At 44.9% G+C, this 16,072-nt stretch overlaps 1 protein-coding gene across 1 annotated transcript in view; it reads left to right on the forward strand.

The window, feature by feature from the left end:
• Positions 1 to 12,072, forward strand: part of Slc27a2 (solute carrier family 27 member 2) — a 36,884-nt gene extending 24,812 nt beyond the window's left edge. Inside the window, exons 6-10 of the mRNA XM_052181475.1 lie at positions 195 to 285; positions 2,021 to 2,219; positions 4,258 to 4,355; positions 10,083 to 10,213; positions 11,603 to 12,072. Of these exons, the coding sequence (XP_052037435.1) occupies positions 195 to 285; positions 2,021 to 2,219; positions 4,258 to 4,355; positions 10,083 to 10,213; positions 11,603 to 11,779 (696 nt within the window). The 3' untranslated portion in view covers positions 11,780 to 12,072. The remainder of the gene's footprint in view (positions 1 to 194; positions 286 to 2,020; positions 2,220 to 4,257; positions 4,356 to 10,082; positions 10,214 to 11,602) is intronic.
• The last annotated feature ends 4,000 nt before the right edge of the window (positions 12,073 to 16,072 follow it).

Consider the following 16,072-nt stretch of genomic DNA (forward strand, 5'->3'; position numbering starts at 1 on the left):
GGCAACTTGCTCAGTAAATTGAAAGTGTCTTATATCTGGATCTGGGTGGTAATTACAGATGCAAAATCTCACACGTGCTGTGCACTGAAGACATGTGTGATGTGTGTCCTTTCTGTGCTTTTGCTGATACAGTAAACATATAAAAACTGCAAAACTCAGTTTATATGCTCAATTGATATTTTTAATTTCGGTAGAAAGTTGTAAGGTATGAGCTGATCAAGTATGACGTGGAGAAGGACGAGCCGGTCCGTGACGCAAATGGATACTGCATCAAAGTCCCCAAAGGTACTATGGACCCTGCAAAATTAACTGTGCACGGAATTATCCTGACTAAGCAGCACTTAAGGACTAACATAGAATATTACCAGATGGTAAATTTTATTAAAAATAGCAGGGGAAAAAATAAAAAAATAGCAGGGAAACAATATTTATTCAAGCATTCTCAAAAATGTATAAATTACAGAAGGCACTCGCTTACCTTAATATATAATTATACTTTTAAATTAGTTGAGCACCTTGCTTGTAAGGTACTTTGTGGGAAAAGTCTAGGCAGCTACGGCTACAAAGCTTGAGATGGACGCTATGTTTCTGCTTTTACCCACTACACGTTTGTCTAGATATGTGGTTATTGAGTAAAAGATTAGCAATAAGATGATTACAACTAAGTGACCATGCCAAATAAGGTTTGATATGTGTGTCTGCGATACACACGCACACAGACATGATGTGCATCTGTTTGCTTTCTTACTGCTATGGTCAGACACCAGACAGGAAGCAGCATAGGGGAAGGAGGCCTTGTCCCCGCTCACAGTTGAAAAGACACACAGTCCTTTTCAGGTGAAAGGACAGGGCTATAAAGGTGGAGACTGCAGTGACAGGGCTATAAAGGTGGAGACTGCAGTGACAGGGCTATAAAGGTGGAGACTGCAGTGACAGGGCTATAAAGGTGGAGAGAGACTGCAGTGACAGGGCTATAAAGGTGGAGACTGCAGTGACAGGGCTATAAAGGTGGAGACTGCAGTGACAGGGCTATAAAGGTGGAGACTGCAGTGACAGGGCTATAAAGGTGGAGACTGCAGTGACAGGGCTATAAAGGTGGAGACTGCAGTGACAGGGCTATAAAGGTGGAGACTGCAGTGACAGGGCTATAAAGGTGGAGACTGCAGTGACAGGGCTATAAAGGTGGAGAGAGACTGCAGTGACAGGGCTATAAAGGTGGAGACTGCAGTGACAGGGCTATAAAGGTGGAGACTGCAGTGACAGGGCTATAAAGGTGGAGACTGCAGTGACAGGGCTATAAAGGTGGAGACTGCAGTGACAGGGCTATAAAGGTGGAGACTGCAGTGACAGGGCTATAAAGGTGGAGACTGCAGTGACAGGGCTATAAAGGTGGAGACTGCAGTGACAGGGCTATAAAGGTGGAGAGAGACTGCAGTGACAGGGCTATAAAGGTGGAGACTGCAGTGACAGGGCTATAAAGGTGGAGACTGCAGTGACAGGGCTATAAAGGTGGAGACTGCAGTGACAGGGCTATAAAGGTGGAGACTGCAGTGACAGGGCTATAAAGGTGGAGACTGCAGTGACAGGGCTATAAAGGTGGAGACTGCAGTGACAGGGCTATAAAGGTGGAGACTGCAGTGACAGGGCTATAAAGGTGGAGACTGCAGTGACAGGGCTATAAAGGTGGAGACTGCAGTGAGGAAGCAGAGCACAGATGAAAGTGGAACCCTACTGTGAGGCTCTGCTTCAGAAAGGGGCCACAGCCTTCCAGAGAAGTGTCAGCAGCTGGGGACAAGTTCAAACACGCAAACCTATGGGAGACACTTCACATTTCAACCGCAGCACCGGATACATAAATAAAGATATCAGGAGTGACCCACCTATGGCCAGTTATTGCCAGTGAGCCCTCAATAGGCCATCAATTTTAAGATAAAATGATGATAAGATTTGCTTATCTCGTCAAAAATAAATAAATAAATAAATAAATAAATAAATAACAATTTGCTCTCTTCTGTCTCAGGTGAGGTTGGACTCTTGATTTGCAAAATCACAGAGCTCACACCATTTTTTGGCTATGCTGGAGGAAAGACCCAGACAGAGAAGAAAAAACTCAGAGATGTTTTTAAGAAAGGAGACATCTACTTCAACAGTGGAGATCTCCTAATGATTGATCGTGAAAATTTCGTATATTTTCATGACAGAGTTGGAGATACATTCCGGTTGGTTCCTCTGAACTATTGAACCCAAAACAAATACATGCACACTTTGCTCTATTTCTAAATCAGAATCAGATGCCATTTTCCCAAGATGCTTCAGTTTTTCCTGTTGCTTATGTGACATTTAGTCTCCTATATTCCCAGAGAATAAGAAGTGAATACGAAATCTTTCTCTACAACAGAAATCAAAATAAAGGCAGGGCATCTCTTCCTTGTTTCTGGAGCCTGAAGTCCACCCAGATGCTCTTTTTTTTTTAAGATTTATTTATTTAATGTATATGAGTACACTGTTACTGTTTTCAAACACACCAGAAGAGGACATTGGATCCCATTACAAATAGTTGTGAGCCACCACGTGGTTGCTGGGAATTGAACTCAGGACCTCTGGGAAAACAGTCAGTGCTCTTAACCACTGAGCCATCTCTAGCCCCCCACCACCACCTGCCCTTCTGTCTCCTGCATGTTTAGTGAACACTCTTAGAATAGCCAGCAATTTTCACATATTTCTAATCAGACAGCTTTTTTCTTTTAGATTAAAATGAGTGCAGATTACTGTGAAGTTGATCTGGTTGAGGAGGTGAGAGGTTCAGAGCCTCCCTTCTGTCCTCCATCTCCACTCAAATAGTTTCCCACAAACCCCCAGGCTAGCAGACGGAAGTCTGGAAGTCATTTTAGTAAATGGTGACCTGAGTTTCCAACCTTATCTCGCTCAGTCCTCCAGCTCGAGGCAGAGGCTCCTTCCTGTGTGAATTCCCTGAGACAGGAAAGCCCCAGACAGGGCCTGCTACAGTGTCTCACTGCATGGCTCACTACCCTTGAGCAACTAAGTGGAGAAACCGTGGAACTTGGCCGGCTACGGTAGACAGATCAAGGTTAAACGAGAACCACGCCCCCAGACTCACCATGGCCCTGGCCTCCTGTATTACAACTTTTTTTTTTAATTTGCTTTTGTAAAAGCAACAGATTTTGTTTGGGGGAAAAAATCCACAAGTTAATCATTCTTTCACCCAGTTCCTGAGAGTCTGGGTGTCAGGATCTTCAGTGCTTACTCCGTCCCTAAAATTCTCTGTCCCAGGGATTTTATGCCACCTTGGTTAAGAGATTACTTCAGGAAGCTGAGGAGATAGCCAATACAGTTTTTGCCTTGCAAGCACAAATACCCAAAGTTCAGTCCCCAGATCCCACATTTAAAAAGCTGGGGTTGATGGCACATGTTTGTAATCTAACCCTGAAGAGACAGAAACAGACCCCTGGGTCTGCTGGTCTGTAAGTCACCCTCATCAACTTGTTGAGTTCCATGCTAGTGACAGATTTTTGTTTTGGGGTTTTTTTTGTTTGTTTGTTTGTTTGTTTTTTTAAGAGTAGACAATGCCTGAGGACAAATACTCAAGGTTTTCCTCTGGCCTCCATGTACACATTATGAAGCATACACAAATGCATGCATGACTGTGCATGTGCAAACACGTATGCGCCCGCGCGCAGACACACACACGTCTAAAAGGTATTTTCATAAATCCTCTAATTCTTAATTAAATGAAAAATTGCACCTGGATAAGCCTTAACATTACAATCTCTGTGTAATTTTTTCTTTTTAACGAAAAGCTTTATTGTTGAGAAAATTTGAAATATAACTATGAAATTCTGCTAAATAGAAGTTCGCTCACTGAATAAAATTAGCTATTAAAGAAGAAACATGAGAGGCCTAAACAAAGCCAAAAGAAGTTGAGATTTATTTCTGATAGTGGCTTTCTTAGCCAGACCTAGATTTTACATGGTTTCTGTAACAAGATTGAGATCCCACCTTTTACTGTCTAGGTCTATATGGAATGTTTACTGTCTAGGTCTATATGGAATGTTTACTGTCTAGGTCTATATGAAATGTTTACTGTCTAGGTCTACACCTTTCTGCTTCCAACAGAATGCTACAAGTGAGAAGAGGGGTTTGGGAGTCAGAATGGGAAGACCAACCACCTCTCTGAGATCTGAAAGGAACTGGCCAGAATGCAAGCGTGGCCTCAGCTAACCCTGCCTTTTCTCACAGGTGGAAAGGAGAGAACGTAGCTACCACAGAAGTCGCCGACATCGTAGGATTGGTAGACTTTGTTCAAGAAGTGAATGTTTATGGCGTGCCTGTGCCAGGTATGTAGAAGACACTGAACAGAGTCGTAACAGCAGGCCAAAGTTGGTCTCTCTGTCTCCTGCCACCCAGACAATGAAGAGGCAGTCAGCCACTGGGGGCTAGAGGGTTCTCTCTGCTCCGGGCACCATTGTCAGAGAAACTCATGCGTCTGATGTTGGCCTGCCTCCATGCGTTAGCTGTTGCTTAATTTAGGGTTCTCCAGCAAGGGAAGTCTCCCAGTTTTGAGGTCTCTGTTTGGCTTACCTAGAAAGCTTAGAGGCTGTGTGCAAAGTGTTGTGTGCAACAGGAGGTGCAAGCAGGAACAGACACCGTCTCTGGAAAGACACTGGGAAGGGGCAAATTTTGTTCAGCCTCTTCTTGGAGAGCAGGTTTCTAAGACCAGACCAGATTCTGAGTTTCAGAATCACCGTGACAAGGAGCCTGGGGTGTCCACAGGTCTGACTCTGCCAGCAGAGTGAGAAGAAGCCTGACTCCGACACTGTTGGCTTTCACCAGTCACCCAAAGTAGGGATAGCACTGGCCTTGCCATGGAAACTGTCAGAATTAATTTAGTTTCATAAATATCAAGTATATTTATCAAAGTATACTAGGGTTGTCATACGTATTAGCCATTTTAATTGTAGATATTAGAGAGGATTAAATTACTCAAGTCAATGCCCAAGTATAAGGTGTCAGGCAATTATTGTCTCAAAAACTGAGTTTTGGGGATTCTCACCCTTTATTCAAAGTAGCAATCAAAGGACCCTTTTCCTGCACACTGACAGTGCCCTAGGTTGTATAACAAAGGCTGAGGAAACACAACACGTGCAAGTAAGTAGTCACCCCACATAGGGAACCCGTGACAGACCAAAATGAGATGCCACCAAAGTCCGTCCCATCAGTGAACCAATGAGTTTTATTGGAGTTGCTTATGGGTGAGGGATTACTTACAGGAGCAGAAATGACTCAAAGACAGCTGCATCACCAAAGGCCACCCCAGCATGGGTGACAGCTCACAGAGCTGGGAACCTGGAGCACACTGCACAGCCTCAGGCAACTCAACAGGCTGGGGAGTTTCCTTTCCAGCTGCCCTGGTTGGTCTACACCTCATCCAGGTGATTCTACTGCTTTCTGCTCCTTCTGGGCAGCTTGTCTGGTCTGAGCGTCTCCTTTGCAGTTTGGCTTGTCTGAGAGGGACTCTCAGAAGTCTTTCTTGCTTACTCTGGCAGGGCAGGGCCTGCCGAATCTGATAAGTTTCTGGGACTTCCTGGAACTATTTTAAATTGTTTACCTTGCTACATCTGCATACTTATTTTTGTAAAGGTTTTTTTTCATATCCATTCAATAATATGTTGCGTATTCTCCCTTTTCCCATCCCTTCTCCACCAGATTTCTACTTCCATGTGATATATGCATGTATAGTTTAGTATATATCAATAAAACCCAGAGGTCACAAATGAGAGAAAATACGTGATAGTTCCCTTTTTGAAACTGAATTAATTCACTTGGTATAATTATCTCTGGTTTTCTTCATCTTTCTGCAAATGACCTAACTTCGGTCTTTGTTGTGGTTGGACACCACATTTTCTTATTCACTTGGGCTGTTTCCATAACTTAGCTGTTGTGACCTGTGCTGTAATCTCACTGATGTGCAGATGTCTCTGGGATGAGTTGGAGTCCTTTGGGTAAATCCCAGGAGTGGATAGCTGAGTCCCACATTAGATCTGCTTTTAGTTTGGCTCAAGAAACCACCATCTAGATTTCCATAGTAGCTGGACTGATTTACATTCCCGTCAGCTGCAGGGTGGGTATCTTTCCTACCTGTGTCCCTATGATCTGATGACAGCGATGGAGAGCAGAGCCACATCTCAGGTCACCGAGTCTTGACAGGGCATAAAATATTCCTCGGTCTGTCTGGAGAAAAATGCAGCAGACGCTCAGCTACGGGAACACAAGTGTCCAAGTCATGGCATCGGCCACCATGACTCCCTAGGCTCTTCTAGCCCCCTTTTAAAGCAGTGGCTAAGATTCTAAGTGCTAAGTCTTAAAACTTTTCTTAAGTACCTGAGGAATGTGTATTGAAAGCCCAGTATTCCTCAAAGCGGTGTCTCAGTCAGGAACATCGCCATACCTGAGAACTTGCTACAACCCACCCAGACCTGCTGGGCCCAGGAAACAGTGCTTCTAAGTCCCCCCCACACACACACCACACACCTCTATTCTCAACCTTCCTAATGTTGCAAGCTTTTAATGCAGTTCTTCATGTTGTAGTGACCCCAGCCATAAAATGATTTCATTGCTACTTCATAACTAATTTTGCTACTGTTATGAATCATGATGTGAATATCTGATATGTAGGATATCTTCCTGATATGAGACCCCCTCCATGAAAGGTTTTTTTCAACCCCCCACCACCCCACTACCACCACCACCACCACCCACCACTACCCCACCACCCAACCCCCCACCCTCCCTGCCTCAAGTCAGGTTTAGGGATGGAGCCAAGAGTGAGAGAAAGAAAGTACCTGTGACTCAGAGGATCAGGTACACTAGTATTTATTCATAAACAACAATGAACAAATATAAAATGAAAAGGGATCAATTCGCTCACACACACACACACACACACACACATACACACCTCTGGTCTGGTAAGTGTGGTTGGTAGCCTGGTTCCGATAGAAGTATAGCGTTTCCTCACTGTGCTTTGGATCCCCACTGGAGTCTCGGTCCAGAGTTGGGGTGTCTGGAATCAGTGGGCTGGCTCAGTCTCAGTGAAGAATCTCCACTGGAGCTCCCAGGAATGAGCCAAGCCTTAGCTGTCAGACCAGGGTTTTTAAGTCACTTTTCAGCTCAGGCCTTTAGCACCACTTTATCTGACACTAGGCTTTATCATCTACTCGCTCCTCTCTCTCTCTCTCTCTCTCTCTCTCTCTCTCTCTCTCTCTCTCTCTCTCTCCAGACTTAGTCTTCGTGGTATCTTTTTAGTCAATTAAAATTGAGGGGTTCACTGAGTCAGGGCATTATCACATTTCACACTCACACACTCTAGGCTGGGTTATATTTATGATTTCTTTTATATTGCTTACATTTATTCCTTACACACACATCCCAAGGGGTCACCACCCACAACTTAAGAAGTGCTGTAATGATTCTTAAAAACACTAGTCTAGGGGTGTGGCTCAGTGGCAGAGTCCTTGCCCAGTGTGTATTCACATGCTCTGGGTTTGATTCCCAGTTCCCTACATACAACATACACATAGCATGAAAATCTTATTTAGACCCAATGAAAATGCCCTACAATATATGGTCATTGGACAGCATTGTGATTATACCAAACACCACCGAAGTGTGAAAATGATAAACTTCATATTTTACACAATTTTTAAAATGCAGGCAGGCATGATGGTACACAGTAGTGATCTCAGCACTCAGTAGGACTAAAGTGTAAATCACTTCAAGGTCAGCCCAAGCCACGTATGAGTTCCAGGCTAGCCTGGACACTGAAGCCTTTCTCAAAATCAAAATGTAGCCAATCTTGCAGTCACCTGGGAAAACCTGTAAAGCCCAGAGCTAATGCATCAGAACTTCTAGAACTTGGGCTCCAGATTCTTCCAAGTGAGCCTGTGAGCTAGGGTTGACAGTCACTTTGTAGAACGGGGAAAGGGGTGCTGGAGTTCTGCACAGTCTTCTAGAGCAAGGGGCAGCTGTGCTCAGTGTTCCTCTGTAACATAACTGAAACAGTTTGAAATGCTCTAGAAGCCTGGACCGCACACCCCCTCCCCCAAGCCAGAGGGGCCAACAGTCAAATGGGCTCCTTTCCAGAGTCCGTGGCCACCAGCTGAGTACGTAAAGAGATGCTGGACCCCTGCTGTCTAAGAAGCCTGAAAGACAGGTTAGACGTGAACTCTGAAGTCCTGCCCAGCTCAGATTCTCTGTGTCTGTCCTCATGACTGCCATCCGGGATTCTAGCCACAGCAAACAGCTAACCTAACCCTGGAAATGTTGCATGCCCTCTGGATCCAGGTGCCCATGCTCCGGCAGTGACCGTGAACCTCAGTTCTCACTTTTACACCAGGGAAGAACTTCTAGTTTGGGATCTAGCATGGAGGCGACAGACAAGAAGCGTCTAAATACGCTCTAGAACTTCTGGTCCTCAATAAAACTTTTGGTGGTGATGAAAATATCCAGGGCAGTAGCCAATAGTCACAGTGTGTCCACTGAGTACTTAAAATACAGGTAGAACAACTGAACATTTGAATTTTTTCTTTCACTTAATTGTAATTGATTTTAGTTTTAGAAACTGTATGTTGGCCGTGGCTGTCGTGTTAGACAACACAGCTCCCAGGGATGGAACTCTTTAGCCCTAACCTGACTCTTCTTCCTGGAGCTGAATTAGTAAAAGACAACCTGTAAGAGTCAGTGCCTGGATCCTAACAGGCCCACCTCCCACCGGGCCAGGCACTGTCACCACCAGAGCATGGAGTAAGAGCCAACCAGGGCAGATCATTCTGTTGTGCCAGCTCCCACTGTTATTCCCAGAGCAGCTCACTGGAGATGTTTGGGGTTCCTGAGATAGATGCAAGGGACCCCTTAAGAAAAAGTCAGGCACACTGCATTCCTCCTGCAGGTCAGAGGGAAAATGAATGAGGAGGCACTTTTTTGTTAATGTCCTTTTGTTTTTTGCCTTCTTTAGAGCAATGGGTAAACATACAATCACCATGGGAGAGATTTCAAACGCTGGGGCCCAGGTGACCAAGGACAGCTCCTTCTTCCTATCTGATTACAGCTAAGTAGTTCAGGGAAGTGGACCCGGACTCCCACTGGGTCTGCTGGATCAGGCAGAAAATATATTAATACCTAATTACCACTGTCCTCACAAGAAAACAATGGTAATTGTTCTAATCACCTTCACTAACAGCCCTGCTGCAGATCAGTTTTCTCTGCACTGTACACTCCCTTGAGAGTACTGGGCGTGAACGGAAGGACTCACACAGTCACTCAAAGGTACAGGACTCACACAGCTCACTCAAAGGTGCACTGGTCTTCCTCCCCTGCCCTGCAGCCCCTGTGGAGCACAGAGCAAGAAGACCCTTAGGAACTTTGACTGATCCCTTTTAGCTAAGATCAAGTGTAGGAACTTTGACTGAATGTTTAATTTTCAAAGGCGGTGTTTGTGCCCACAGCACAGCAGACCCAACGCTGTGATCTAATTGACAAACCCAGCTCAGTTATTCACGGCAGTGGAGCGAGGACGTTTTGCAAACAAAAATTCCCCGTTAGCCACCAGTCAGTCAGCATCCTACACAGATAGCTTTGTTTAGGTCACCAAGAATAAAGGCAGCTGCAAGCAAAGAAATCGAAGCCTGCCAGCATCAGTCTCCGATGCTGCCCGGTCCTTGCTGCATGACCTTGGACACACTGTTGAATGCTTTTAAATCTCAAGTTTCTTTATCCTTAAAATGAATGCCTGCACCTCTTTATAAGGTTGTTAGTGTAGTTAAATGAGAATATTCTAAGCCATGGCAAAGATTAAAGAGTCAATGTAGATCTATTATTGGCTTTATTAGTTATTAGTTAATATTCCCAGTAATAGAGTATTCACTGTAGAATAATGTGGACATATACTAGAAATAAAAATTGGAACTATTCAAAAGAAACCTAATGTTTGTTGTTGTCAAGGTCCCTAGTTCTTTGACCTGGCAGAAATGGAATCACCAGCTAACGGTTTCTCACTGTGTTTCCAGGTCATGAGGGTCGAATTGGGATGGCCTCGATCAAGATGAAAGAAAACTATGAGTTCAATGGAAAGAAACTCTTTAAGCACATTGCGGAGTATCTGCCCGGTTACGCAAGGCCTCGGTTCCTTCGGATACAGGTGAGGAGACTTTCCAAGTTTCAGTCTTTCCCAGGCGCTTTCTTAGGGAACTTCCCCCGTCATCCGTGGTGACCACATATGCCCAATTGTTACCATATTCCCAGGACAGTTCAGGAAGAAGTGCTGTAGCTCAGTAAAGACAGGAAAATACCAGAGATAGAGCAAACAGAAATCCCATTGCAATCTTTCCCTCCCTAAAATGACAGAACAATTTATTCACATGTAGCCTTAGAAAATAACAAAGTCAGTGTTTGATGAGCTGTCAACGACACTTCAAAGAGAAATTACCTGCCCCTCCTGTTTTTGGTTAACTTTTCTTGTTTTCTGTGCTAGGGATAACACCTAGGACCTTGCTTAAGCTTTATTTTATGTGTATGAGTTCTCTGTCTGCATGTACACTTGCATGCCAGAAGAGGGCGTCAGATCCCACTACAGATGGTTGTAAGCCACCATGTGGTTGCTGGGGATTGAACTCAGGAGCTCTGGAAGAACAGCCAGTGCTCTTAACGCTGAGCCATCTCTCCAGCCCAAGGGGAGTCTCAAATAAGGGAAATTTTAGTTGAGCAACATCAGTAACTCAGAACTGTCAAACTGTCACTGGGGTCAGTTCAGCCCTTTGAGGACTTTGAATCTTGTGATTATGTAACCAAAGATGTGACAAAGTCTTAGGGTCCCAAGAAGTACTGAGTGTGTTAGGCTATTTCTGTTGATGCTCATAAAGGGCTGGCTTTGACTTTGCACACAGGCAGTAAAGGCAGAAACATGACATATTTTCAGACATTTCTGATAGCATTGAAGGGTGTCTCTAGCCTAACAGATGACAGGCCGGGAAAGCAGAATTCCTTGTGTATAAGTGACCCCTTTGCCTCCTTCCACCACAGCCAGGGTGTCCCATCTGAAGCCTTACTGGGCCTCTTTGCTCAGAGTCCGCACACTGTTGGCAGCTGTGCTCTCTGCACAGGGGTCTAAGGCTAAAGCAGATCTTGACCTTCCTAAGGCTGGGACCCTGTACGTTCCTCATGCTGTGGTGACCCCCAACCATAAAATTGTTCCATTGCTACTTCATAGCTGTAATTTTGCTACTACTATGAATCATAATGTAAATATCTGACAAGCAGGCTATCTGATATGTGACCCCTGTGAAAGGGTCATTTAACCCCCAAAGGGGTCTCAACCCCTTTGAGAAACTGCTGCTCTAAGGAAATGAAACAAATCCCTCACACAGTGTGGCGCCTCCACAAATGGGCAGTGTGGATACGTACTCACCAGCTCTCACAGGAAGAAAGGAATCTGGCATGCTGCCAGCCCCTCCCCCCCATCTCCACCCTCACCCTGCACCCTAACTTCCTGAAAGCACAACTAACACGGAGATTGTGTGGTCTTTTTCAGGATACCATTGAGATCACTGGGACTTTTAAACACCGCAAAGTGACCCTGATGGAAGAGGGCTTTAATCCCGCAGTCATCAAAGATACGTTGTATTTCATGGATGACGCAGAAAAAACATATGTGCCCATGACTGAGGACATTTATAATGCCATAGTTGATAAAACTCTGAAGCTCTGAATATTCCCCAGTGGCTAGCTCATAACATTTCCGGAAAGAAACCCAGTAGACCTAACATAGCCACTTCACATGTATAATCCAACTTTAACTTGATTGAAGACCATAAGGTGCGGATTTTTTTTTTAGGAAATTATTCATTAAAAAGACAGTTTTGTTTTGTTTTTTAATTACACCTGAACCTTTACAAGTAAAAAGAGTTAGAGACAATTATTTTTCAATGTGCACCTGCCAGTTTTCCTTGCAAACTAAGCTTCTTGGAGAGAGGGCCTTATTTTTTTAAAGACATAATAAACTATATTAACACTGACATATGAGGTGTTGTGTCTCTCATGTTTTCTCTCTATTCTAAGTAAGTCCAAGATAGAGAGCATCAGCAGCCACAAAGAAGAGGGAGGGTGGGGCAGCAACAGACAACACAGTGAGAGCAAGGGTCCACCTTCCCTTCCTGTGATCATCCTAGCCATGGTGCAGACAGACATTAACCATAGCTAGGAATGTCAGCATAGTCCTTAAATGTACCGCCTTAGTTACTTTCCTGTGGCTGTAACAAAACACCATGACCAAGACAACTTAGAAAACATTTAATTTGGGGGCTCACAGTTCCAGAGGGTTAAAGCCCATGACCACTGTGGTGAGAACACGGCAGCAGGCCATGTAGGCATGGTGCTGGAGCAGCAGCTGAGAGCTCACGTCCCATCTATAAGCACGAGGCAGAGAGCTAACCAGGAGCGGCAGTGACAAGCCTCCTGCAACAAGGCCACACCTCTTAATCCTTCCCAAGCAGTTGGACCAGCTGGGACCAGGTATACAAAAGTATGAGCCCATGGGAACGGGTGGCTGTCATTCTTATTCAAACCACCACAGATAGTTAAGTCTGGTATCCTAACTCTACACTGAAACGATGCTCAGTGTTTCTTTTTTAGCTACGTCAAGGGTTACAAGAACATTTGCCCTCGGGATTTATAGAGAAGCTATTGTAGAGTGTATCAAATCCTGGCCCCAGTTTTCTACCCCGCCTATTTAAGTTCCCAGATGAAAGACACACACAGCCTTTATATTTGCAATAAACCTTAAACAACCCCAGAGTTGGGCAGATACTACTCTCTATACTGTTAGAATCTACTTTCCAATCAATAGCCCCGAGTTATTACTTACTACGTTTGACCTGGGCTGCTCTTAACTCCAGCTACGCATCCCTCAGGGTCACGTTCGCTTGAATCCTAACCCACTGTGGCTTCTCCTTCCTCTTCTCACACTCTCCCCTCCTGCTTCCTCTCTGAGCCCAAGCTGAGTCGTGTAGAGTCTTAGCGGACTCTCACCTCTGGGGCAACCAGCCTTCGGGCTTAATACAAGTTGTATTAGGCCAACCTACTACAGAAGCCACAGAAAAAGAAACTTCACAATGAAAGGGACATCAATGGGGACAGCCACTGCTCTGTCATACAGAAATTCCGATCAGATTCTGATGAGCTCTTTTAAGTTATTCAGAAAACAAAATACAGGCTGAGTTTGAGGCCGGGTCTCCCTGTGTAGCCCAGTCATCCTTAATTTCATCATCCTCCTGTCTGAGCATTTCTACTGCTGTGACAAAACACCATGACCAAGCAAGCTGAGCGGGAAAGGGTTTATTCGGCTTACACTTCCATAATGTTGTTCATCATCTAAAGTAGTCAGGACAGAAATTCAAACAGGGTAGGATCCTGAAGGCAGAAGCTGATGCGGAGGCCATGGAAGGATGCTGTGTACTCGCTTGGCCCTCATGGCTTGCTCAGCCTGCTTTCTTTTACATATATATATATATATATATATATATATATATATATATATATATATATATGATATTAAATTTTTATTTATCTCATGTATGACTGTCGCTGTCTTCAGACACCAGAAGGTGGCATCAGATGCCCATTACAGATGGTTGTGAGCTACCTTGTGGTTGCTGGGAATTGAACGCAGAACCTCTGGAAGAGCAGTCAGTGCTCTCAACTGTTGAGCCATCTCTCCAGCCCCTTAGCCTGCTTTCTTATAGAACCCAGGATCACCTTCCTGAGGTGCCACCACCCACAATGGGATGAGCCCTCCCCTATTGATCACTATTTGAGAAAATGTCTTACAGCTAGATCTCATGGAGGCATTTCCTCAAATTAGGCTCCATTATCTGATGACTCTAAACTTGTATCAAGTTGAAGTGCTTTGAATGACGGAATCATCTCTCCAACCCTTCCCTCTACTCTTACAGTGACGGACTCCTAAGACCTCTTGAGACCCAAGTCACTATCTCTCTTAAGTCTAGCAATACACATTTCCTGATCACGTAATATACATGAGAGACTCCAGGACTACCAGTGAGAATGGATATATTGTGCATTTTCCCAATAATTTGGAATAGTTCTTGCTACTTGTCAGCACCTGGAAATTATAAAATCCTGTCCTTGCTTGATTGATCCACTGGTGAGGATTTTAACCCAAGGCTATTTCTAAGAGTTTCATGTTACAAAATCTTGTCAAAGTAATGATATGACTCTGTCACCAGGGGCATCTTTTCAGGTAATAGGGTATATCACCTATACCATTAGACAGAACATTAGAACTCCTGCGACTGCAGCCTGATTGGCTCTGACCACCCTTGATGCATGCTTTAGATTTAGATTATCCAGGAGAAATTAAGACCTACTGTCCTCAGACCCCTGCCAGATGAGCCCCTCCAGCCTCCCACTTCCCCATAAGTCCCCCACTCAGGTCCAATACCACAGTTCTACTGTGTGAATGAAGACCTCAGTCTCTGAGTTTGCATGGTTTAGCCATCACCTGTGAGCAATAACCAGTTTTAAAGACTGATCTTTCTTATTTTACAAGATCATATCCTATATGTGGTGATCTTCGTTGGAAAAAAAAAAAAAAACAGCCTCTGAAGGATTCTGACTGATGGTTCTGTGCTGACTCAGCATAAGTCAGATCCTCCAAACTAGATTCTTTCGCTCTGAAGCTCAGCTCTTACATCTAAGGGTCTCAAAGTGCAGACTCAAGAAAGGCCCAGAGTCAAGACATACCTTGTTTTTATGTTTTCACCCATATATATGCATGTGCTGTCCAATATAGAAAAACTGAAAGCAACCCTTTAAAGCACCTCGTCAAACTTCTCTGTTAAAAAGTCACACGGCTCACCTAGCCCAGTCATCAGAGAGGCTTGACTGGAGCAGATGCAGAGACCCACAGGCAGACACTAGGAAGACCCAGGGAACCCTCAGGAGATGGGGAGAGTGTAGGAGACAGAGAGACAGAAAGAACACAGAACATGACCCACAGAATCATAGGAGCTCACAGAAACTGAATCCATAATCACGGAGCCTGCATGGGTCTGAGCTAGAGCCTCTGCGGGTGAGTTATGGTTATGTGACTCGGTGTTCTTCTGGGACTCTCTCAGTGGGCTGCCTCTGGCTTTTACTGCTCTTGGGACCCTTTTTCTCCTACTGGGTTGCCTTGTCAAACCTGATGGATCTGCAGGAGAAAGGAGGTAGAGGGGAACTGGAAAGGGGGAGGAGAGGGAGGGATGGAAAGCTGGGGGGCAGGGGAACCACACCGCTCACTGACATTACTCAGTGGCCACTGAGAGAACTGGGCAGAACAGAAATACACACTTGTATTTCTGAACCAACAGCAGCAGCAGCACCTGGGAGCTCTTAATGTAAAGCCCTGACCAACCTTCCACCCCACCAGACCCAGATTCAAAAGCTGTGGGAATGGACTCAGCTATGTGAGGTTTTTTTTTTTTTTAAGATTTATTTATTATATGTAAGTACACTGTAGCTGTCTTCATACACTCCAGAAGAGGGTGTTAGATCTTGTTAAGGATGGTTGTGAGCCACCATGTGGTTGTTGGGATTTGAACTCAGGACCTTCGGAACAGCAGTCAGTGCTCTTAACCGCTGAGCCATCTCTCTAGCCCCCAGCTATGTAAGTTTAACAAGGCCTCCCACTGACTCATACACAGGCTCAAATCTGACTCAGCACAGACAATCTTACCAATTGTCTGCACCTTGAGGAGACCACTGTTCAACGCACCAGATTCTAAGCTGCAGCAGACCTTCAGTGTGAACCCCGTCTACCTCAGACACGCCAACTCCGGCGTGACAACAGACTTCATGGTGAGTTTCCCGGAGTGGGAGGCCTGTGGCTTCTAAGATAGTGACTGTTGACTGTCCCTCCCCCCACCCCCCCACCCCGAGGGTTTGCATGGCCTCTGCCTCCAGAAGCAACACGCTATGAGTTCATCACAGAGATTCCCACTGG

The sequence above is a fragment of the Apodemus sylvaticus genome, chromosome 5, assembly GCF_947179515.1.
Source record: "Apodemus sylvaticus chromosome 5, mApoSyl1.1, whole genome shotgun sequence".
Classification (NCBI taxonomy): domain Eukaryota; kingdom Metazoa; phylum Chordata; class Mammalia; order Rodentia; family Muridae; genus Apodemus; species Apodemus sylvaticus.